General features: G+C 32.1%; 6 protein-coding genes across 6 annotated transcripts in view; all 6 read left to right on the forward strand.

Moving 5' to 3' along the window:
• Positions 1-3,182, forward strand: part of LOC108734546 (4-aminobutyrate aminotransferase, mitochondrial) — a 17,294-nt gene extending 14,112 nt beyond the window's left edge. Inside the window, exons 6-7 of the mRNA XM_025980631.1 lie at positions 723-991; positions 2,647-3,182. Coding sequence (XP_025836416.1) covers positions 723-991; positions 2,647-2,768 — 391 coding nt within the window. The 3' untranslated portion in view covers positions 2,769-3,182. The remainder of the gene's footprint in view (positions 1-722; positions 992-2,646) is intronic.
• Positions 3,183-4,096: 914 nt separating this feature from the next.
• On the forward strand, positions 4,097-5,358 carry LOC108734506 (polygalacturonase-like). Its single transcript, XM_018466094.2, has one exon. The coding sequence runs from the start codon at positions 4,187-4,189 to the stop codon at positions 5,288-5,290; it is 1,104 nt and encodes a 367-aa protein (XP_018321596.1). The 5' UTR covers positions 4,097-4,186; the 3' UTR covers positions 5,291-5,358.
• A 1,560-nt stretch (positions 5,359-6,918) lies between these two features.
• On the forward strand, positions 6,919-8,337 carry LOC108734510 (polygalacturonase-like). The gene has a single exon (XM_018466098.2). The coding sequence runs from the start codon at positions 7,060-7,062 to the stop codon at positions 8,173-8,175; it is 1,116 nt and encodes a 371-aa protein (XP_018321600.1). The 5' UTR covers positions 6,919-7,059; the 3' UTR covers positions 8,176-8,337.
• A 215-nt stretch (positions 8,338-8,552) lies between these two features.
• LOC108734569 (polymerase delta-interacting protein 3) lies at positions 8,553-14,735 on the forward strand. Its single transcript, XM_018466188.2, has 5 exons — positions 8,553-8,774; positions 8,837-9,502; positions 12,697-12,952; positions 13,481-13,689; positions 14,431-14,735. Exons 1-5 carry the CDS (start codon positions 8,758-8,760, stop codon positions 14,534-14,536), a joined length of 1,254 nt encoding a protein of 417 aa, XP_018321690.1. The 5' UTR covers positions 8,553-8,757; the 3' UTR covers positions 14,537-14,735.
• Positions 14,736-17,706: 2,971 nt separating this feature from the next.
• Positions 17,707-21,296, forward strand: LOC108734494 (the record flags this gene model as incomplete). Its single annotated transcript, XM_025980632.1, has 5 exons — positions 17,707-17,728; positions 20,412-20,617; positions 20,672-20,840; positions 20,902-21,086; positions 21,147-21,296. Coding segments are annotated over 5 exons (732 nt in total), but the record flags the coding sequence as incomplete, so codon positions are not given.
• Positions 21,297-23,614: 2,318 nt separating this feature from the next.
• Positions 23,615-24,538, forward strand: LOC108734495. Its single transcript, XM_018466083.1, has 3 exons — positions 23,615-23,858; positions 23,928-24,159; positions 24,216-24,538. Exons 1-3 carry the CDS (start codon positions 23,646-23,648, stop codon positions 24,536-24,538), a joined length of 768 nt encoding a protein of 255 aa, XP_018321585.1. The 5' UTR covers positions 23,615-23,645.
• Positions 24,539-25,505: the final 967 nt, after the last annotated feature.

A 25,505-nucleotide genomic window follows, 5' to 3' on the forward strand; every position in this document is an offset into this window, starting at 1 on the left:
GACCTACTAAATAATATCAGGAAAGCGATAAACAAATAAAAATGAAAGTCGTTATGTAATGAGCCATTGTATTCCTGCTTTGTTTACCAACAATATCAGCAAAACGAGAAAAACAAATTAAAACATGTATATAGATTATTCAGGTTTAATGACTTTTCCGAAAAATTTTAAGATGCTCAATCGAAATAACAATAAGTAGACTAAATTTATAATATATTATATAATTTCAAGTAAAATGTCTTATTTTTGAAATACAAATATTAAATTAGCAATAAATGGAAAGAGGACAGTAAAATAAATCAAATGAAACTAGTGTTCCAATTAAAATAATTTATGTTATTTCTAAGTGTATCGTATTCCTCTGAAAACCTAAAATTTATAAAAGTAAGGCAGTATTTTTAAAGCTAAAAGGAGAAAATAATTATTTGCATTAAATTACTACGAAATTTATAATAGATTTAACATTTTACTCAGGATAATATACTTTATGTCCATTTAATTAAACTTTCAGCATCGAATTTCTTCAGTTTATTTGAAAATTAAACATTTAGATATAAAATTTCAATGAAATTATAAGCAAAAATGTTATTGTTAATAAACACAAATACTTTACTACAGTTAAGAGAAAACGTATATTCAAGTATACGACTCTTATACCCCTTTTTGACGTATTTATCATCTTAGAAAACAATTAAAAAATTACAATTAGGCTATTATTTTAGACCACCACACGCCTATCGCATATTCAACACATGGATGGGCGATCCAGGAAAGCTTATAATTTTAGAAGAAGTTTTGAATGTAATTCGTAGAGATAATCTTTTGGATAATGTCACTAAGGTTGGTCACAAATTAAAAAGTGGTCTCGAAGAATTGCAGAATGAATTTCCAAATCTAATCAACTCTGTAAGAGGTAGAGGAACTTTTCTAGCATTGAACGCAACTGATGATAAACTAAGGGATAATATAGTTGCAACCCTTCGACAACAAGGTAAACGATACAGCAATGACGATTATTTGTAACAATTAAAAAATAGTTTATGAAGTTTATTCACAGTTTATCAACTTATTGTCCACTAAAGTTTAAACATACTAACATAAGTATCCACTTAACTCCAATTTTCTTCATAACGATTCGCGTGAATCTGACGCTAAATAGCTTTGGCAGCGATCATAACCGTAATCATCATCATCATCATAAGGTCGTCAGTCTTAAGACACGCACCTCCACTCCTTTCTATCTTGAGCTAATCTTTGCATTTCCCCAAAACTAGAACAACGCACATCCTTAACTATTTTCGAACAGTAATCTAATTTAGGTCTACCTCTACTCTTAACTCCCGTTTCTGCTGTCTGACTAGACCTTCATGCCTGAGAAGATGTCATACCAACCTATCTCGCCCATTTTTAATTAACTTCCATAGAGCTCTCAGTTCTCCTACTCTTTCTAATACCTCTTCATTTCTAACCTTCTCTATCCACGGTATCCTCATCATTCGTAAGTAACACCACATTTCGAACGCTTCTAACCTTTTCTTTTCCGCAGCACCCACCGTTCATGTTTCGCACCCGATCATAACCGCAAAACCTTTAAAAATCTCTGCCACAGATGCAGGAAGACATTTTAAGAGAGCACGACCAAAAACTCCGACTAATACCAAGTAATTTTAGAGTCGGACAGCTATTAAATTTGATAATTGATTATCGATTATAAAGAAATAATGGATTATTGCGATTAATAAAAATATGCAGTATAATCCATTAATTAATATTAATTCATTAATCTGATAATTTGCCCAGTCCTAGTCTACCTGCTACCATACATAAGGTCCCTGAATGTACAGGGTGAATTTTCTAATTTAATACCCCCTATTATCTAATATGTGCTACTAAAATTTTTATAAACCTATTAGTATACAGTTAGTATACGGGGGGTGCCTGAAATAATTTTTTTTAATGGAAAGTGTATCTTTGTAGTATGACTAATGCTTTACAATGCACAACCAAAATCATAAAACATGTAACTAATTGTTTGGAATTATTTTAACTGTTAAATAATTTCAAATTGCAAAGCCTTCCATTTCCACATAAGAAATGTATTATTTAATGTAACATATATCTTAATCTTTATCATCTTCTTCTTTATTATTTATTTGATTATATGACAATTTTTAAAATCAAAAAAGTATCTGGAAATGTACGGGGTGTTTCATAAAAATATATATATTTTGAGCATCCACGTGTATACAAGCAGGGTTTTAAAAATTCTAGTAGTATACATTTGAAATCACCACAAAAGAAATCACATGAACTATTATTTTGAATTTTCAAAATTTCGCTTCTGCTGATGATAAAGAAAGCTATTAAATTAAACAATTCATCCTGAATAGAAAGAGACAGAGCACATAGAAGCAAGTAGGTACCTAATAAAAGAACGAGAAACACTAGATAGATTAGATCACAGGGTGAGAAAAATTATTAATTATTATTCCAATTAATGGATTAATCGATTATTTGGATTTTGTTGATTATAAAATTCTGCACTCAATTGTCCATGTCCATTCTACTGCTTCTCTTTGAATTAATTCTTCTTCAGTACATGTGTTTGTCGGTTTTATGTATGTTCAAATTAAAACTGAATTTCAGGCGTCCAAACTGGAGGTTGCGGTGAAAAATCTGTCAGACTCCGACCTGCCCTCATATTCCAAGATCGTCATGCCGACATATTCTTGGACAAGTTCAGACAGGTTTTGCAGAAATTGAAATAGATTTAAGCAGCAAAATAAATCCTTTATTGTTATGATTGCATAATTAAGTCAAACTCATAAAACTTGCACACTAAATACGTATATAATATAATTTGTAAAATTACTATTACTTTTATAAAGTTTAGGTCTTGTGCATTTCTAGCATTAAGTTTTATGTAGGGTATATATACGTAATAGATACATATACATATATTATTTTGTTAAAATAATTTTATAGCAATTGCATTATAAGTGCATCTGCATACATACATAGAAAGCATTTTATAAGTTCTTCTTTTTAAGCACAATGAAAACAACTGTCTTCCAAAGTTAATTGTCTTCCAACATTATGTGTTGAGTGTATTGTTAAATTTGTTGTCAAAAAATATTAAAACTTGTCATAAATACAACTCGTATGCATATCACAAAAAGTAATTGTTGTTTTCACTCCCTTTTATGTTACCTATACGACATTAGCTTTTGTCTCCTATCACTAATTGAATCAATACCTTAATTAAAAATGAAAAGCTGTAATTTCTTGGAAAAATTTTATCAAATATTTAACAATTTTTAATTTGCAATGCATTTTTTCATAAGCCACAAAAAGACTGTAGAGACAATTTCATTGCAGAAATAGCATTATTTACATCGATAATATAATCGGACTCCGTGGGGGCGGCGTGAATCCATTGTCAAAATATTGGAACTCGTGTTTAAATTAAAATAAATCAATACGAAAGTTAGTCATACACATAGACATACTTCGTATGTATGTGAAGAGGCCTATATAATTATTGAAAAAGTTAAGTTGCATATTGCACAGTGGGCATGGTACGTCATTGACCAAAATTTGTTTGGAAAAACTATCAACTCTATTACTACTTTTATTTTACTATTTACTGTCTAATTAACTTTTTTATTATTAATTACTTATCAATTCATCACTACATGAACACTTTGTCAGTTCTTAGCTCTTGAATCACCACGTAATTCGAACTCGTACTAATTCTACTTGATCTCGCTGCAATTATTTATTTGGCCCTATTCCAGAATGATCCAGTATATGCCGTCCAGAAACTTGACCTTTGTCGGCATATATACTGGGTTACCTATACGCATGTGACAGTATGATATATTTGTTTTCTGGTAATTTTCATCTACGTTTTGTTTTTTGTAAAAAACAAACTTCTTCTTTCTGATAATTGTAGAACATACTATACATTCTCCTCTTTATTTTTTTATATTGATAAGTTAATAATACACTTCACGTCAATCACATCATAAATAAACTGATAAATAAGTGATCACCAAAAAAACAAGTCACTACTTTTTGAGAAAATTCTTGATTACAAAAAGTGATAACTGTAAGAACGTTAAGCATTGTGGTTCATATTCTCTTATTTATTGGTTAAACTACTCTTTGAGTTGTGAATGTGTAAATGGAGTACTTTGTAAAATTCCATGTTTGTCATTTATTTTTATTGTTATCCACGCTTTACGTTAGCGCTTTTGCTGATTCGTCCTGTACGCTTACTGGAAATTCTATAGATAATCTAGAAAATATTAAGTCTTCGTGCAAGAACATAATCGTTGATGATTTATTGGTACCTGCTGGACTAACCTTAGACTTCACCGGAATATCAGACGTCAACATTGAATTTAGAGGGAACACTTCTTTCGAATTTAAAATATGGAAAGGACCGTTGATTCTGATAAGCGGGAATAACGTTAATGTTTCTGGAGCTGAAGATTCTGTGATCGATGGTAATGGCCCAAAATGGTGGGATACGTTAGGAGATAAAGGGATTACGAAACCAAGATTGTTCAAACTGCGATACTTGACCAATGCAAACGTAACTAATCTTTCCTTCCTCAATTCTCCACGTCATTGCTTCGCTATTCATAACTGCACCAATATTACGATCAACAATGTTGTTATAAACGATAAAAGTGGAGATACGCAAGGTGGCAAAAATACAGACGGCTTTAATGTCAAAGGATCTGAAAACGTTTACATTACAAACGTTCACGTTTTTAATCAAGACGATTGCCTAGCAGTAAGATCTGGAAATAACATTCATTTTTCAAATGGGCATTGCTATAAAGGTCACGGATTATCTATTGGTTCTATTGGTAATCGTACCAATAATGTTGTTCAAAACGTGTACATATCAAACAGCCAATTAGTAGAGTCAGACATAGGAGTTCGCATTAAAACAGTTTGGAATTGTACAGGATTAGTGACTGGTATCCATTATGACAATATTACTTTAATCGGCATTAAAAAATATGGAATAATATTCCACGGAAACTATGGAAAATTACCAAGCCCTAACGCGCCATTGACTGATGGTATTCCAATCAAAGATATAACACTAAATAATATACAAGGAACAGTTGTTACGGCAGGTACCAACATCTATGTCAATATAGCCGAGGGTGTCGGTTCTGATTGGGACTGGAGAAACGTAAATATAACTGGCGGAGAAAAGAAAAGAAGTTGCCATGGAATACCCAAGGACTCAAACGCATTCTGTGCTTAATAATAAATATTTCCTTGTATCTTTTGGTAAATAAATGCATATATCAATTAAAAATAAATAAAAAAAAAACGAAGTTTCTGTTTTCATCGTTTAGATTTAGAAAACAAAATTATTGGCTCAATTCAATAAAATCATGTAAGATCATCATTGAACAATAAAAGATTAGTTTTTATAAGTGGGTACTTCAAAAATCTACGAAAAACATAATACGTCTGTTGCATGGTGTAACTAACAACTGTGTAATACTTACTTCATCAAGAAATTAATACTTATCTGTCCATAACTGCGATATAATAATATAATTAGATCGCTTTCATAATTTGCAAACTTTACTACTGAATTAAATTTGATTTCATTTATGGTTCTGATACCTATATAAAAGAAAAGTGGTACGGTACTAACAGGTGTAAATACATAAGTACAAATTTCTGCAGAAAGGTACTGTAAGTCTGTTAAGTTTGTTTATTCTTTGAATCATAGAATACAGTGAAGCAGTTTAGTAAAATGCTTTAACTTATGTTACTGTTATCAATTGCGTTAAGTAAAGCTTTAACTGAAAACTCCGATTTATCGTATACACTAACTAAAAATTCGTTAGACAATTTACAAGAAAACACTTTACACCGATAGTTTTGGAATATCAGACTTTAGATCTATCAATCGTCAGTACTACTTTCAATTTGAAATCATGGAATGGAAAAATCGACGAATTTAATAAGTTGATGTAAAACGTTAACGTTACAGGAACGGAAAATTTCCTTTTCAGAAGACAATGATGGAATGGATTAGGAGCGCCAGAAGCATAATAAAGTCAAGACGCTTCAAACTTCGATATCTTGTCAGAGTCATCATAACTAACATTTATCCACAATTGTACGAATATTGTACTCTTTAATAATATTGTAATAAATCGAAAATGGAAATACAAATAAAATAAAATACAAATGATTTTAACAAGAAGATATCCGAGAATATACGTACATCTTACAAATGTTCGTATATTTGGATAACTTCATTGTCATACTTAAGATCTGGTAGTAATATCCATTTTTTTCGCAAAAGTGCTGTTATGCAGGTTATCTATTGGATCATTGGGTAATCGCTCACCAACAATATTCTTCAAGCACCTGCATAATTGGTAGAGTCGGATAATGGTGTTAGTATTAACAAAACTGTTTGAAATTGTACCGGAGTAGTGGTTGGTAAATTAAATTAATAAAATTTCAGAATTTGAGCACTCATTGATACACAGAAGGAATTTGCATCAAAGGCCTAACATAAATGTTGGAAAAAGGAAGAGCAGAATTTCTTAGGGAACAAAAGCATTTTGTGTTTAATTTTCTAAATAATGGGAAGCACATATCTAAATCTTTGTACAGTTTCATTAATCATGTAAAATGCCTTCAAATTCCAATTAATAAAAGAGATCATAGGTGACCAATTATCTAAAATACTTATGTCTTCATTAACGTAAACTTGTTTGATAGGGATCTTAGTTCTATTTTTATTAATTACTTGGATACTTGAAAAATAACTTTTGCGTAACTTTTATCAATTTCCACGTGTTTTCTGTGAATGACATTTACATGAGTACCTACCTGGTTTATCGAAGTACTGACAGTAAAAAAAAAGGATCGATGATAGAACGATAACAGTTGCACAGACGTATAAGAATACATGATATTTCTTTTTCTTATTACGAAAGTTACAATTCTTAAGTTCAGTAAGTATGCAAAAGTTCTTGAAATATTATAAATAGTCTGTGAAAGATGAAGGGCGTTATTAAAACATCTCTAACACGTATATTTTTACTGACATTTGTGTTAAGCAATGTTTTCGCTCATCGTTCCTTAGCGTTGTCTTGTACCCTTACTGGAAATTCATTGGACAATTTAGAATACGTTAAAACAAATTGCAAAGAGATTATCGTAGAAGATTTACTGGTACCTCCTGGAAAAACTTTAGATTTTACAGGAATTTCAGACGTTAGTATAGTGTTTAAAGGAAAAACTTCATTCGAATTCAAGAAATGGAAGGGACCTTTGGTTCTTGTAAGTGGTAATAACGTTAACATCACAGGAGCAGAAGGTGCTGTAATTGATGGTAATGGTACCCAATGGTGGAACCAATTAGGAGGTAGTGGAAGCATTTTAAGACCACGAATGTTTAAACTTCGATATGTTAACAATGTGAACGTAAACAATCTTTATTTTCTTAATTCTCCTCGTCATTGTTTTGCAATTCATAACTGTACCAACGTCACTGTTACAAATGTAGTAATAGATGATTCAGCTGGTGATACTTACTACCGTATACACAATACTGATGGATTTGATGTAAAAGGATCCGAAAACGTTTATATTAAAGACGTTCAGGTATTTAACCAAGATGACTGCCTTGCTGTTAGATCTGGAAAAAATATACATTTTGCACGGGGTTATTGCTACCATGGTCATGGACTATCCATTGGGTCTGTTGGAAATCGTACCAACAACATCGTCGAAAATGTGTACATAACAGACAGCAAACTTGTAAATGCAGACAACGGTATTCGTATAAAAACCGTTTTTAATTGCACAGGTTCTGTAACAAATATCTATTATAACAACATTACGATGAGTGGCATTCAAAAAGTTGGAATTGTTCTCCAAGGTGATTATAGAAATACGAGGCCTACTGGAACACCAACTGATGGCGTGCCTATCAAAAATGTAACCATTACCAATGTTAGAGGAACCGTCAGTGAGTCGGGAACTAATATTTACATCCTTCTTGCCGATGGTGTTGCTGAGAATTGGTACTGGGAAAACGTTACTGTAACTGGTGGAATGAAAAAGAGAAAATGTTCAGGAATTCCAGAAGGATCTCATGCTTTTTGTGACTAATTTTGAACCTTAAATTAATGCATTGCTCAAGACAATTTTTTTTATATATGCATAGGTAATTCTAAAAAAATATACATAACAAGTATACCTAGACCCTAATGAAAATACTTAAACCTTCTAATTGTATGTTTGCAATTCTTAATAAAATTTTTATCAATATCAGTCTTAGGATTTTTTAACAAATTGGTCTCATGCCCTATTAAGTACCTTCATATATAAGTCTGATATATGAAAAAACAAACCAAATGATTTAAATCGACCAGTATATGAAATAAGAGGTTTTTCTGGTGTTTCATACTGCTTGCGTCATCTAGTAGGAATATAGCCAATGATAAGTTCTAATGTAGGTATACTGTACCGGTATTGTAGATATTCGTTATTTAAACATGGCCTCACTTTCTCTTTATATTTGACGTTATGTGACATTTTATTTGATTGTTTTCGTGCATGTGGATAAATCAAAAATATAATATATTTACTTAGTATTTTCTCATTAAAAGTTTGTGCAGTTGCAGCTTTGATTAATTTGATAAATGTGTAAGCTAGTATCTTGCAAGGTTATAATTTATTAGTGTTAAAAATATGGCCAACAAATTAGGGTAAGATTTCAATTGTAACTAAACACAAATATTTTTATTATAATAAATAAATCTAATTTTAGAAATAAAAATTTCAAGCAAAGGAACGGAACAGCAAAAACTGGAGGTATTAAAAGGAGATTAGCAAATCGACCAAACATAAAAACGAATGTCACCGATGCTCGTCAAAAATTAATACAAAAAAAGAGAAAAAATGTCAAGGATGCCCGTGAAGTCTTATCAAATTTAGCTAAAAAGCATGACGCTAGAGATAGACTAGAAAAATTAAGAGAAACTAGGGGGGTTGTTCAGACCAATAGCAGAGTAAGGGCTATTGGTGCTAACATTGTACAGACAACAGATAAAAATGGAAAAATAGCACTGGTAACTAAAAAAAGCAAAAGAACTGTTTCTGATATTAGTCTTGCTATTAAACAGCAATTGGGAATGTTACCTTCACGAAAGAAAATAGGTTCAGCTAAAAGATCTCCACCGAAGTCTCCTATTAACAAATTGTCAAAAAATGTTCCTCCAACTATAAGAAAAACAATTTTGAATGATATAAAATACAATCCTGATCCTATACATATAAGTTATGATGACTATCAGAGGGGTTACGGCACCCCTGAAGATTTATATAAATGGATCAGACCAACTTCGAGGTCTCTCAACTCTGAAATGATGAGTGAAAGAATGAGATACACAAGACACAATAATCCAGACTGGCCATATTTACCACCTTCATCCAGGTAATGTAATCATAAGCATTGTATTAAAGTTTTTTAAAGAGCTTTTTTGTACTTATACATAAATGTTTGGTCTCTCAGCTATGAAGTGTTTCTTGTGCATGTTATTACTAATAGCATTGTTTAGTCCTAAAAACAAAACTGAAATTTTAAAAATATTTCCTTTGATATAATAATAGTTACTCTTAAACTATTGAATTAATTTAAATAAATGAAATACTTTTTAATTGCGCATACATGGTGGTCCAAAAAGTACGCAGCATGCTTATTTTTTCAAACAAAACTTGTTCCCTATTTTAATACTAGTTCTTTTGTAGCATTTAAATTTGATTTACCATATAGAGTGTTCTTAAACTATTGAATTATTTTAAATAAATAAAATACTTTTTAATTGCACATACAGGGTGGCCCAAAAATTACGGAGTATGATTATTGTGGTCAAGCTGTAAGTTTAATCGAAAAATTTTTTAAACAAAACTTCTTCCCTATTTTAATACAAGTTCTGTAGCATTAAAATTTAGTTTACGATAGAGAGTGTTCAAAAGGAGAAAAAAGGTTTCGTTTAAATTACAACACAGTTAAGTATGGGTCCAATCGAAAAAAAACTATAGGAAAAAGTTGTTCAGAATGCTAAAATATGGGGATATGCAAAAAAAATAGCGGTAGAATTCAAATGTCTTTTTTTTTAATTAAGTAGTCTAAAAAGTTCGCAATATACTCACTGTGACCAACCTATTAGTTTAATCGATCCAATTATGCATACATAAGTTGTTCTCTATTTTAATACAAGATCATCTGTAACATCTAAACTAAATTTGGTGTACAGCGTGTTCAGAAATAGAAATAAGTAGATTTGGTTTAAACAGTAGCACTGTTAAATATGGATCCAATCTAAAAGAGTGACAAAAAGTCGTTTCAATTAAAAGCCATTCTAAAATAGCAGATTGGCCTAAAAATGTACATATTTTAAGGTCAGGGTCATCGGAGGGTTATAAATTAATATAAGCTTATAATTGCCATTTATTGACTTATACCCATTTATATAATTAAATATACTTAATCTGTAAATGATCAATTTTATATTTGACTAGCTGACGTGTTTTCCACTCGCACAGAAGTGCTTGAAGGCCACCGTTTTTTTTTTTATTTTTTATTTTTCGTAAAAGAGGGGAAACCTTCAAGACACACAGCCGTCCGTTACGACTGGGTAATGTCGGATTTCCGAGGAATGAGTCCTCGGACCTACTGACTAAAACCTCTCTACTTTAGGCTGTTCTAGGACCAATCAAAGTCCTCTTCAGCCGGGTGGCTACCGTTGATATTTATACAGAGAAAGTCTGTTCAAAAAGTATCGCGACTTTTTTGTTTTTTCAAAAATTATTTATTCATGAATATCTATTTTGTTCCCTTTAAAGTAATCCCCACCAGATATACACTTATGCCAACGTTTTTTCTAATCCTCGAAGCACTTCAAAAAATCATTTTTTGTGATCTTGTTCAGCACCTCCTTCGATGTCATTTCGGGAATAATTTAGGTGAAAATTAAGCAATGTTGGTATGAATTTTGCACCGACCCATCTACTTCTTTACACCTCATATCAATCCACTGTTCCTTAGCTGCCCTGCACTTCCTAATTATTTCCCACTTTATAGCCTTATATCTTTTTTGCCTTTTTTCGTCTGTCCTGTTTTTGTATTTCCGCCTTTCTTCTATTAATCCTACAATCTCATTTGTTATCCAGGGTTTCCTACTTTCGTTTTTTTAAGACCTAGTATATCTATAGCTGCTGACTTTAGGCACGTTTTAATGCAGTTCCATTGTGTCTCTATGTCCTTGTTATTCGTTTCTCCCGCCGCCCTCAGTATTTCGTCTGTCCTTGTACCTAGCCTATCACGCATTTCGTTACATTTTAGCTTATTTAAGTCACCTTCCCTCTTTTTCAAAATTTTCAATTTAAGATTGGTCTTCATAACTACTAAGTTATAATAGCTATCTCTATCTGCTCCTCGAAAACTCCTACAGTCCTTCACTTGATTTTTAAATCTTTACCTAACAAGTATGTAATCTAACTGATATCTCCCTAAATCACCTGACATCTTCCACGTATAGCGCCTCCTAACGTGATGGTTGAATAAGTATTCGCGACGATTAAGTTGTTTATCGCAAAATTCTATCAGCCTATCTCCCCCATCATTTCTATTGCCTATTCCCCTAATACCGACTTTAATTTAACCTTCACTATCCTATCGCTTTTTTACAAATAACTTCTACCCTGCCCTGCTTTCCTACGCAATATAATACCTACCCCCGAATTACCTTCCACCGATCCTGTATGTATTGTTCTTAAGTCTCCACTCCAGAAGTCTCCAGCTTCGAACCAACGGACTGCACTAATGCCTTCTATATCTAATTCTAATCTATTCATCTCAACTTTCAAATTTTCTAATTTCCCTACTTGCCTCATTGTCCTAACATTCCACGCTCCGATTCGTGAAATATTGCACCTACCCCTATTACGCTTATTGATGACATACCCCAGGTAGTCCCGCCCGGACAGCTGAATGGGGGACTAATTTACGTTCGGAGTGCGTTACCCCAGAGGACGCCATCATTTAATTTATGTAGTTGCACGTTTTACTCTGGATAATAATGTGGTGGTTTCCCGTTGCCTTCCACATCGCAGTATTTTGCATCAGAGTGCTATACCGATCCTCCTAAATCTCTGCCACCCTGAGTACTGAAAGAGCTGCTGCCCTCTTTCAGGGACTTGTCTTAGTCTCGTTTCTCTTTAAGAACTCCCCCGATTATGATTGAACCTGGCTCCCTAAATCATCGAAACTCGCAAGCCGATCTACCCACTCTAGTTTGTACAAGAGTTTCTTCAAGGTTCAAGTCCCATCAGATCAGCTAAAGTACCAACATAACACCACAAAAAAATCAAAAATGGAAATTCAAAATTCGCGATACTTTTTGAACAGACCTCATATACCTGAGTAGCTGATGTTAAGGGTGCTATTTTGAATTAATTTAATTAATTGAACATTTAAACAAATGAAGTGGCATCAAATCATCGACCCTTTTTGCCCTCATTTCCCAGCCTATTTCTTGAATAAAGTCTTTACTTGTAATGCTGTTTTAAAAAAAAATTCTTTATTTAATTTAAATTCTTTAATCAATCAAAAAATCAATTATCTAGAATGCCTATTGCGCCAACTGCATATATTGATTTGGATAAACCAGACGAAGATGAAGAAATGCCCTTGGTACCATACTCTCCAGTTTCAAATACGAGTTTTAGAGCTAGCATTTTATCTCGTCTAGACTCCAACCCTCCACAGCATCAATCTCATGGAATTTTTGCCAATCAGACAAAAACAAAAGTTGTTGTGCCAGCTGGACATAGAATAGTTGTATCAAATTTACAACAGACCGTTACACAAGATGACATTCGAGTAAGATTTCGTTACAGTGTTGAACTGTTGTTTTTTAGCACTTTTAAAATAGTGAAAATTTGATTTTTTATCTTACTTAATGTTTAACGTTTATTTTGTTTCGTAGCTAATTTTTAGAAGCTTTACTGAATAAAATTTTGCAGATGTGTCTCATATTTACTATTTTTTTACTGATTTCTTTAACAGTGTAGCTAAAATATGTTGTGTAGGAAAATCAGTAATTTATAAGATAAAACAGAAACGGGAAACAATCTCTAGAACAATAAGATATATAACAATTAAGATATAAAAAACGATTTGAAATTTAGCTTGTTAAAATATCCTCTCAACCAGAGCGGTGTCTTAATGAGCATCTCTGCAATATTATTTTATGTTTTTATGTATTTTGTTGTTAACAACTATTATTTTTTCTGGTCACATTATTGAATTAAGAATAAAATGAAACTCATGAAATACATAAATTGCTTTGTAGATACATTGTTATGTTTTTCAATCAAAACAAAAGCTAATTAATTAAATTTGGTTAAGGAACTGTTTGAAGACATTGGTCAACTGTTAGTTGCTCGATTGGTAAGACCCGGAACGGCTGAAGTAATTTATAAAAATCTCAGAGATGCTCAAAAAGCAGTTGATACTTATCACAATAGACAGTTGGATGGACAGCCTATGAAATGCTTTTTGGTTAATAAGAGACCGTTGAACAACCCTACAGGATCTGCAGTTCAAAACCAGGAATTGTAAGCATCCTTATTTATTTATTATCATTTATATAGTCATCATCATAAGGTCGTCAGTCCTAAGACTGGTTGGACACGTACCTCCACTCTTTCCTATCCTGAGCTAAACTTCGCATTTCCCTAAAACTAGAACAGCCCACATCCTTAACTATTTGCGAACAGTAATCAAATCTAGGTCTACCTCTCTCCCTCCTAACTCCTGTTTCTACCTCTAATATGTCTCTGACTAGGCCTAAGAAGGTGTCCTACCAACCTAATTCGCCTATTTTTTATTGACTTCCATAGAGTCCTCTGTTCTCCTATTCTTTCCAATACCTCTTCATTTCTAACCTTTTCCACCCACGATATCCTCATCATCCGCCTATAACACCACATTTCGAACGCTTCTAACCTTTTCTTTTCCGCCGCGCCCACTGTCCATGTTTCGCACCCCTACAATGCCGTGCTCCAAACATACACCTTTAACAACCTTTTTCGAATTTCTAAATTAACCGTTCGCGAGCATAGAAGTGACTTCTTTTTATTAAAGGCGACACGACACTGTGCTATCCTCTGCTTTATATCCCTACTACTACTACTACTCCTTCCGTCCTGACTTATCTGACTTCCTAGGTATCTAAAATTAGCCACTTCTTCTAATTTTTCGTCTCCTATCTTTATATTCACCCTTTTCCTACTTTTTCTTTCCTTGCATACCGGCTTTTATGTAGTATTAACTTAAAAATATCTAAATAATTGCAGAACTTCGCCAACTACTAAAAGAACAACTATGTCCAAAACATCGGCGGAGAAGGTTGTTCCTGATATTCAAACAATCCACAAGGTTCTGTTCCGAAGAGGAGATTAATCTATTATTTTTAAAGTGTAAGAAATTAAATATCCAAGCAATTTATCTTTTCTTGTGTCTTTATTCTTTTAATCTGTAATTTATGTATTGTTACATTTCTATACTTGATATTGATCATATTACTAGCTACAATTTCAGAAATTGGTGTACTTTTCATGTAAGTTCGATTAATAAAAACACTGAACTAGTTTTAGCACAATATGCTTCTCGTTATTTATACCATAAGACTGTTGACCTATCCTTAATATTCCAAATAAAAGTTAGATACAAAATTCAAATATATNGTATTTTGGTAAGTCCGTCTAGGAGTCTAGGTATCATAAAAATAAATAACATATACAATTCTACCCTTTGGGTCAATAACATCATCTGGACGGAAATATCAAAATTAGCAGAATCAAGGGGACGTTTCACTCCCAGAATATTTTAATACTATGTACCAATGATTGTAATCAATCATTTTTAAGTAGGTACCGCGTACTAATCTACGGCAGATCGGTATTGATACTTCGGCATGTAACATTATTTATATCATTTTATATAGTAGCATTTGCACTTAGTTTATATCATTGTAGCTTTATTCTGAATTAAAGAAAAGTTTGAAATTGAAAATCCTCATAAAGTTAAGAATGTAAAATAAGATAGTTTTTATATCAACTTTACTGCATTTCACATTCAAAACTACTGAAAAGGAGGCCTTAACCATTCTTGTGGTATTGGGATATCAGCATCGAAAGCAGTTCCTTATTCTTCAACATTGTGATGACAGGAAACGATTATAAATAACTGCAGAGATAGAGTTGAAAAGGCCAGTTTATGTTTTACTTCCGTGCATTAAAACTTTTATGTTATGCGCGCCTGATGAAAATGTGAGTAATTTTCTGGAAGAAATGCCGGCTCCGCGACGTTAGCACCTTGCATATGAAATGAAAAAAAATCATGCCATTTGAAAGATCAAAAAATTATCATAAAAGGTCTAAGCACCCTATTTCTAATAAATAAAAATAATGAAAGATGTGTTCTATAGATAATTAGTTATCTGCTGATAAGTGGTCAGATAAAATAAATTCTTTGAAAAAAGAATTAAGTGGCGCATGCATTACGGTTATTCAGACAGAGTATCAGGAGATCAGCGCATGAATACAAGACCCAACAATTTGTATACTATGTAAATCAACATACAGGCAAAGCCTCCTAGTTGGATGTATCGGATTTTATGCTTTACCCTCTGAATTACATTTTTATATCGGGTGAAATAAATAAAATCAATCTAGTCGGGCCTCACGCATGTACGACGGCACTTGATTATTTTTTCAAAAATGATCTGACAGATTATTTATCTCAGCTAACCAATTATCGATAGATTATTTATCAAATATGTCTTTCGTTATTTTTATCTAACAGGTAAGGGGTAATTAAACAAAGAGAACACTTCAAATATCACAGCACTTAGAAAAACCGCGGACACGTATTTTACTGAGACAAAACCGTTTACATCGATTTTCTTATAAACTCGTTTATTATATTAATTCCACTAACAAATAAAATAGGTACACGGTACACATAAAAATTTAATTTCAAGAATGCGAAACATCTCTTTACCACGAAAATATTCCATTAGTGAATAGGATAGCATAACTACGAGTGTAACTACTCTACTGAAACAAAATCTTGAATCGTCTATCCTACGCTGTGAAAAGTTTGCGAGAAGGCGATGTAGTCTACTATCCAATTATGTTTTCCTGGTAATAATATTGGTAATTTTGTGGCAGAAAGGCGTATGTACAAACTATAAATAACGTTAAATTGTTTATTTATTTATTGAGGTCATTGTTGAAACTTACATGCAGTGAGTATGATTGTTAACTATGACGAATACTATTATAAACAGTTATAAAAACATTTTAGGAGTAGGTATCTACAAACTGCAATAGTGAGGAACTCAGTGCATCTGTTTTAATGAGTGACAATATTTGTCTAGAGAAAGAAACTTAGTTGGTATTTTTTTTTATTTTAGAAATACTAAAAATATTGAATTCAATGAGAAGGAGAATGTGCGTCACAGTAGCTGCTGATAGTATTCAGCGGTTAATATTCTTGTAGATTAAGAAATTACAGCTTTACATGTAATTATTAGATAATAAAATATTGTAATTGGCGTAAACCATTTATCATCCTGCATCTTTGAAACAACGTGACTTTCCAAAAACCATTAAACCACAAAATTTTCTTAAAATATCCGCTGCAAGAATTGCTGTTGGCCGTAGGTATGCTTAATTATCAACGTGTGCATTAATGGGATAGACAATATTCAAGTTTTTTAACGCAACTCCCCTCCTCCCAATTCTAAATCTTAGATGCTCTATTGGTACTATTTACTTATAAGGAAATGTATACCTATTATCTATTAATAATTTATTAGAAACCTTAAATTAGTATATAAACTCAACATACCTTTAATATGTAAGTTCAATAAGCATTCCTTCGCTGTAGCAGAACTATTTACATTTTTTAACAGTTTTGCTCTGTTCACTAATATTCCACTTGTTCACGTCAGCACTAATCATAAAATTTTTAACCTTTTTGCCTTGTCCACTATATCCCACTTCTTCACAACATCACTAATCATCGAATACTAATTATACAATTGTTATTAATTCATACCGAATAAAATGTAAACTAATATTGAACATTTACATAGTTTCAAATAAAACACTAAGAAGTTTTTCCCGTCCGTCTTTACTTGGATACATATCGAACCGAACATCTTTAAGAAACACAACTAGTCTGACTAAATCCGAAGATAATTATTTAGAATCTTTATAAAGTAAAGTTAATTTTTAGCTATACGCTTAAATATCAATTTATTTTAGTAAATAGTCTTTTAGTTAGAATTTAGAGTAATTTTCGTGTTTTTATAACATTGAAACTCGGTTCGAGGAAGACTGCACCCATCAATCTACACTTTGCCACTGATCTTGATCCCTATTCCCCTTCCATAAGTATAACACAGGATAATACTTGAACAGACAAAAAATGACCAAATATGATTCCTTAACTCCCTCTTTTATCTGTGTTTTGTAAGAAATGAGAATCAGATTGTAAACTCAAATCACAAATCTCCTTAAATTTTTGTGATTAATTGGAATTTCTTATTTTTGTATCTGTCTTTTTGGAAACAAATTGTATCTAGTTAACAAAAAGCATAGATAAAAATAAATGTCCGAAAAGTAGTAGGTACTTATAGGTTTATATTAATTTTTTATTTGAAATTCTGCTTCATATGAGTAGCTATTATACTCTAAACATAAACTAAAAAAAATTATAACATAAGCATTTCTGAATTAATTAATTTTTACTTCTGTTTTTATTATTTACTAGAAAAAGCTGGTACAGTGTATGCCTATTGTACTGTAAAAAATTGAATACTGGTAAATCTTATATTTTATTTGTAAATCATTTAGGATTTACCAGCATGAGCTGGATTTTTATAAAATAAGACAATTTGTTGAATTTTTACTTTTAGAGTTTGATACATGCTTTGCTTTACCGATAGCGTTGGCGATGAGTAGATAAATATTGAATTTGGGAATAAAAACAATGCAAATTACTTGTAAAATTAGAAATTTAATATTGAAAATTACAATTACAGTTAAATTAATGTAATTTTAAAACTTTAAAATTCATTTTGAAAAGTAAAACGCCGTAGAAAAATAAAGAAAGATATAAGACAAAGAAGTGAGTGTTCGAAAAGTTGCTGGAAAATTGAGAAAAGATTCAAATCTTCAGTCTACAGCAATTACATTTATGATACACCTTTAAATTTATAAAATATTCGATTGAAAACTTCTCTTTTGTTAGAGCACGTTAAGGGTATTTTGGTAAGTCCGTCTAGGAGTCTAGGTATCATAAAAATAAATAACATATACAATTCTACCCTTTGGGTCAATAACATCATCTGGACGGAAATATCAAAATTAGCAGAATCAAGGGGACGTTTCACTCCCAGAATATTTTAATACTATGTACCAATGATTGTAATCAATCATTTTTAAGTAGGTACCGCGTACTAATCTACGGCAGATCGGTATTGATACTTCGGCATGTAACATTATTTATATCATTTTATATAGTAGCATTTGCACTTAGTTTATATCATTGTAGCTTTAGTTTTATTATTAAATTTTAAAGGAATAACAATTTTTACTTTAATAATTTCCAAGTAATAATACCAAATACAAGTGATTAGCTTAAGGAACGTAAACTGTGATTTATTTTTGAAAATAAAATTTTGATTGTTTATTTTACTGTTTTATTTTTCAAAAAAATACTTTGAAAATGTTTGGAAATTATGTAGGTTACGTAGTAATATAGCTCATGTACGATATAATTGTCATCATCATCATCGTCATATGTTAAGGTCGTCAGTCCTAAGACTGGTTGGACACGTACCTCTACTCTTTCTTATCCTGAGCTAAACTTCACATTTCCTTAAAACTAGAATAACCCACATCCTTAACTATTTGCGAACAGTAATCTATTCTAGGTCTACCTCTACCCCTTCTGCCTCCAATATGTCTCTGGTATAATTGTAATGCTTAATAAAGAATTCCATTGTTTTATTCCATAAACCATTTACTAATCGTCATTATTTAAACAAACTAGCACGTTTTATCAAACTGAAGTGGTAAAAGCCCGTTTTTTTTGTTTTTGTGGAAGAAGGAAATCTTTAAATGACACCAACACAACTGGGTAGTATTCTATTTACTCTAAGGATCACCTAACAACTAAAACCGCTCTACCTGGGGCCGTTTTAGGACCTATCAGTTCAGATCCTTTTCCGCTGTGGTAAAAACTCGAAAAATCGCCTCAATTTATAGTAATCGTTGCTTTTACCATCTTATTTTGATAAATTCAAGGATTTTCAGTTTACCAATATTCATAATGCTTTTACATGATATAAGTATTTATGTATATTCGTCGACGATTACTCATTATTTATTCAAGTTTGAATTGATACAGTTTTAGTGATAATGTTTTAAAATGATTTGAAAGTTATCCTTATAAAGAAGTAGGAAATTTGTAGGTCAAAAAAAGAGGGCACAGTAAATATTAAAGTTTCATATTTGATATAAAATTTCGTTAATACATATTTCTTAATAAAAATAATTTAAATGCTGTTTATATTAAAAGTAATTTTTTATTGAAAAGGACATCAGTTATAATTTGTAAGCTATCTAATCTAATTTAATTTAACAAAACATTATTTGGATAACAGTATTAATTACTTTTTTTTCAATTTATTGGAAGAAATACGTACGTACATATGGAAGTTTTGGGGTGCCTAAAAAAGTATTCAGTGAAATTTACTCTCCTTTAAAATACAAATAAATGTAAATGTGTGTAAATGTTTATTGCATTGATAGGCAACAAAACAAAATTAATTCAAAATGACGTTTACTACTGTTGCATAAGAATTTTTACAATAGACCGCAATTTATACAAACGTAGTACACCTGCCGCTTGGTTTTTGTTGGTTTTAAAATTCTATATACATACATAGTTTGTTTTATTCATCTCCATTCATTGACAGTAGACGATTCAAAGATTCTACAGTTTGTCTCCAATTTGTTTTTGTAAACATGGAAAACTATTCAGTGTTTGCATCGGCATTTCACTGTCTGATCCATACCATTCCTGAAAGCGAGTAAGGAGCACACTCGGAATCAGGACATTCAGCTCACGTCCGTAGCCCAATATCGCTCATTTGGTTTCTATTTCCGCCGCCTACTATATAAAACACTCAACCGTGTTTTCATCATCTATTACACTTTGCTCAGCGCCATGGCGATCACAATGCGGACATTTTTAATAGCGGTAGCCTTATTAGGGCCAGTTTACGCTAGCCCTTCGGCCCTCGAAGTTGTTCAAGATATGTTTAACACTTGTATCAAAGATTTCTCAGTGGGTTGTGTTAAACCAAAAGCAATGTCATGGGTGAGCAATGTGATTAATCAACCTGTCATTAAGATTACTGAAGATTTACTTGTAGTAAAGAAGAGCAACCCCAGTTTAGAAGAGGTAAGAATAATTTACTCATGTTTTTCAACATTATGTTTATCAATAACTTTTTAGGAAGAGCGAAGCAACCCAGCTGATATCTTCGATAAATTTGAAGATTTTCTGCAGTCGCATGATGTTGTGGCCAAAGTGCCGGAAATTTTGAGGCCCACTGGTCCTCTTGCAGAGCTACTACCAAGATCTTTCCAACCTACAGATTTGTCTGTACCAATGGCAGCTACTGGTATAAAGATTTGATTGATCATCGAAATTCTAAATGTTAAGTTTTCATTTTTATTTTGTAGGAAGATCGAAGATGGTAAAGAAAATCCTGGTGCCCTTCTTGTTGGGTCTTAAGTTCAAAACTGCTGTTTTAGTACCTTTGGCGCTTGCCTTGATAGCCCTGAAAACATGGAAGGCTCTTACGTTGGGATTACTGTCGTTGGTTCTTACTGGTGCTTTAGTCATCTTCAGGTTGACGAAACCAAAGGTATTGTTTAATAATTGTTTAAAATAAATGTCTGAATTCATTTTAATGGTCTGTTAACAGGTTACCACATATGAAGTAGTTCATTATCCACAACATGAACATGTTCATCACATTGAAGCTGCTGCGGCACCCACTGGTTGGGAACAACCTGTTTATGGAAGATCCCTGAATCCTCAAGAAATGGCCTACAGTGCTTATGTTAAGCAGTGATTGAATGTTGTTGAAATGATTGATGTTAATGTTAAAAGGCTAATTTATTATTTATTTAAATAAATCATTGTTACAAAAACTTTATTTACGTAGTAAATCTTAAAAGCTTATCGAAAACAGCCAACAATCTTGAAACACAATAAAACGAAATATAACATAAATATTACGTAAACAATATCCATAAGTTCTCAACAGTGAATTATATTAAGTTCTTTTTTTTTTGAAGGAATTCTTTTTCTCATTTTTATATTTCATTTGGAAAACATTGTTCTTTTGAGTCAAGTAAGGATTAGAACAATACATACGATTTATTTTGAACAAAATAGGTACTTACCCACTATATTAAAATGATGAATGTTATACATTGAAAGTAAAGTAACAAGAGTCATTAATGATTTAATTAACAATAGTAGTTGTTTTATTTTTGGCAGCGAGCATGATTAACGACCTTCTTCTTTTAAATTAATGAATCAATAACAGGAACATGGTTTTTGATCGATGTTGTAGTGCAGTAGTGAAATTGTAAGAAAAAATTACAAGATTTGAACTACATAAATGTATTCTTATAACGTATTCCAATATATATGATCATCTGAAAGAAATAAAAAAGCTGTAACTGCGCTACGACTTTACTAACCCATTCAAAAGTTGTAAGCCCAACTTAGTAACGTAGTCACACTACATTAATAATATAATTTTATGAAGTAAGATAAAATGTCTGATTGATTGAATGACGTTTTCACTAATCTCAATATTTTATTATCTAGGAAAATTTTCAGAATAAAGGTCTAGTAGATACTACTACTACTATGATAGGATACAGGACTATTTACAACTTTTGTAGGGGCAGTTAAAGACGTAGAATGGTTTCAGTTTTTATACATTAGGTTTACTTAAAACATTTGGAGCTATCTGAAATTTATTCTGAATACGTGTCGTAATAATAAAAAAAAGGTTAAATGTCTCGATTAGATTTAAATATGTATAAAAATATATGTATATGTATATATAAATACGTTGGAGCGGAATTCATTTCTTTCCCTAGTTTTGAGGATTGGAAAAAATTAATTAAAGCAACCAAACCCAACCCATAGATTAAAGAATCAATCAAAAAATAAGGTTTAATATTTTTAAAGATATATACACAGCATCGACAACACTTCCTCCTTCCCCCCTTTCCCTGGGGATTTTATGCACCTGCTAAAAAGTCTTATTTCTGATTGATTCGGTTAGCTATGAGTTGGGTTTGATTGTTTTACCTACTTTTTTCCAGCCCCAACGTTAGTGGAAGGAAACAGGAAAACGTTACATTTACATAATATATATTTCTGATATGTCCGCATTTAAACCTTAAATTTAATATTAACCTCCATTCGTGTTTTGTAACCGACATATTATATTTAACGGAATGTTATACAGCCTATGTTACGCTGGGTATACGTACAAATCCAACGAGACCTCATTTCTCCAAATTTGATAAATGGAATCCATGTATGAAGAAGCAGTACTTAGGGGTACATAGACTGTCAAACCTTCCCTATTTTGTAGCACATTGGGTAAAAAAGTTAAATGATTGACGAAATCAAGAACTTACCACTACTATCAGATCCAAAGTGTTTTGGAATTGATAAAATAAATTGCTGAAACCATCCACTTGGGTCTTTTTGAATTTAAATAAGAATAATCGTAATGCTGACAAAATAAACGATTCAATTATTCACCAGAGAAAAGAGTAATCCTTGCATATTAATGTATGATATAATTATTTGTTATATTCAATACAAAATCTGTCTCACTTGTGCTCCTTATAAAATATAAATAACATAAAGTAATCAAATTCCTTTTTTTCTATCAACCTATTACCCTCTATATTTTAGTTGATTAAATTTTTTCACACGTACCCAAAGGCTTCATTAATCATACTTAAAAAGAACAAGTGTAAGTTTATAATATTCCAAAGCGAAAATGAACCGAAAGAAAGCAAGTTTGTGCTAAATAGTTAGAGCAGCTGATCCGTTTTGAATAATACATTTCGTCCTTGTTTTGGCGTTCGAAAATCTGTCACAAAGCCAAACGAAAACTGATCTTCGGAAGCGGTATAAACCTTTACATATACACATGAAAATTAGTATGCAGACGTAGTACTTTTGAAATCCTTCGCGTCACACAACAGAACTCCTGGTTCTCTGCTTTGCTTGACTTGACGGTACCAATTCCAAATTAGATAAAAGAAATGCGTCCACCTACTAAACCAATGCGGCAACTACTTCCGATAGCGGAACGATAAAAGGCCAGGGCGTGTTCCAAAAAGCATCAGTCGCTTCAAGTCCTTCAGCTGAACAGCATACGATGGCATTTTTCAAAAGTTGTTTGGCAGTTGCGTTAATTGCATCGGTAGCTTATGGAAGTCCGGCACCCAAACCAGCCTTCTGGAAAGGTTGGTCTTTGGACAACATCGAAGAGATGAGGGCAATGTGTGCTAGCGACGACGATGCCATCGCCTGTCTCAAATACAAATTCCTGTCGTTTGTCGACAACATGTTCAAGAAGGATTCCCTTCAAGTGAGTGAACATACGGTGATCAAGAAGTGTTAAAGTGTTGTTATCTAAATTTTGCTTGTTGTGTTTTAGCTGTCAGACAGTGTAGAAATCAATCGCAACAGTTTCCGTGCCAACGAGGTCAGTGCTAGGAGCGAATCATCGGTGGAAGATCTTGTTGAAAGTTACATCCAATCTCATGACGTTACTTTCAAACTTCCTGGATCTGCAATTACCGTGGAAGGAAGAAATTTAGACAACGAAGTACTTAACTTCAAAGTTAATTTTTCTGGTGAAAGCGAAGTCGGGGAAGCCAGGAAGAAGGGTAAACTTCTTCGAAAATTTGTATGGATGAGTTTCTAAATTAAATTATTATTTCAGTGAAAAAGTCCAAGCTCAAGAAGATCATCGTACCCATCCTTGTCTTCATTCTATTGAAGGCTATGACTCTCATTCCCTTGGCTCTCGGTGCCCTTGGTCTCAAAGCGTGGAACGCTCTTCAACTATCCTTCTTCTCCTTTGTCATTTCCGTAGCACTTGCAGTATTCCAACTTTGCAAAAAAATCGCAGCTGATAGCGCGCCACCTCAGATTTCTGCTCACGGTCCATGGGAAAGTGCCCATTTGGCTGCTCGGTCATTTGAAGAGAAGACTCCTGTTAACGAAGAGGAAGCTCAAAAGCTCGCATATGCCTCATATCTTTAATAAAAAATACGTTTTAGTGTTGTCCGACCTTGTTCGATTTTAATTTATTGAATTTGTTAATTATTTATAATAAATTATGAATTTAACATGTTATTGTATTATTCATCAACGACATGATGATACAACACAGTAGTTTTTATGAAATACAGAAGTTAAAGCTAAACTTATTCCAAGCGGAGACTTTTTCTGTTTCTTCGAGATAAAGTTTTGAGTTGTTTACTCGAAATGGATAACGTAATATACATATAATAATAAAAAAATAACTTCGAAAGTTTAATGTAATAATTGATTTCATTGAAATCTAATAATACTTTTCCCTAAGCCTTTAAATATTGACCTCCAATATAGCTAATTGTTTTTTAAAATTTATCTTTATATGAAGTTCTTATTTTGATTACTAAAGCAGTCCATTAAAATGGCAAATGATTCTTTTTAAATAAAGTAATTGTAACATAATTTTTAATACCTAATGGTAGACACTACCCCAGACACGTTATTGTTTTGCCAAAAAGTAAACTCAAAACATGGCATCGTATTCAATATTTCTTATTGATATGTATACGTAAAATAAGGCAGAAGCAGCTTTTATTAATTTCACAAAGTTGAAATGAAATCACAAAATATATTTACATTATTTAGGCAATGTTCTGAAAATTGTTATCGCTTTTAAAGTTAACATTTTTATCATTATATTGTTGAATGATACTAAAATAGAAAACATATTGCACATGTTCCATTTTCATGTATCTATTATTTTGTTTTAACGAAAATGTGGCAGGTAAACTGTCGGTTAATATTACGTTTAGTCGATTTTCCACTATTGGGCACCTACTAAAGTATTCTTTACTTGTTAGCCTTTAGTACAGTTATACACCGTAAAATTAGAAATGAAATGCGCATTGTTACATGGATAGAATATTAATTTTAATAACTCAAATATTAGTTTCATATTTAAATTTTAACAGTT

This window comes from Agrilus planipennis, unplaced genomic scaffold (assembly GCF_000699045.2).
Source record: "Agrilus planipennis isolate EAB-ADULT unplaced genomic scaffold, Apla_2.0 scaffold62, whole genome shotgun sequence".
Classification (NCBI taxonomy): domain Eukaryota; kingdom Metazoa; phylum Arthropoda; class Insecta; order Coleoptera; family Buprestidae; genus Agrilus; species Agrilus planipennis.

Coding starts and splice junctions, on each gene's coding strand:
- LOC108734506 (XM_018466094.2), top strand. CDS start 4,187: ATGGAGTACTTTGTAAAATTCCATGTTTGTCATTTATTTTTATTGTTA.
- LOC108734510 (XM_018466098.2), top strand. CDS start 7,060: ATGAAGGGCGTTATTAAAACATCTCTAACACGTATATTTTTACTGACA.
- LOC108734569 (XM_018466188.2), top strand. Junction 9,503..12,696: donor TATTTACCACCTTCATCCAG/GTAATGTAATCA, acceptor TCAATTATCTAG/AATGCCTATTGCGCCAACTG. Junction 12,953..13,480: donor TTACACAAGATGACATTCGA/GTAAGATTTCGT, acceptor AATTTGGTTAAG/GAACTGTTTGAAGACATTGG.
- LOC108734495 (XM_018466083.1), top strand. CDS start 23,646: ATGGCATTTTTCAAAAGTTGTTTGGCAGTTGCGTTAATTGCATCGGTA. Junction 23,859..23,927: donor TCAAGAAGGATTCCCTTCAA/GTGAGTGAACAT, acceptor GTTGTGTTTTAG/CTGTCAGACAGTGTAGAAAT. Junction 24,160..24,215: donor CGGGGAAGCCAGGAAGAAGG/GTAAACTTCTTC, acceptor TTATTATTTCAG/TGAAAAAGTCCAAGCTCAAG.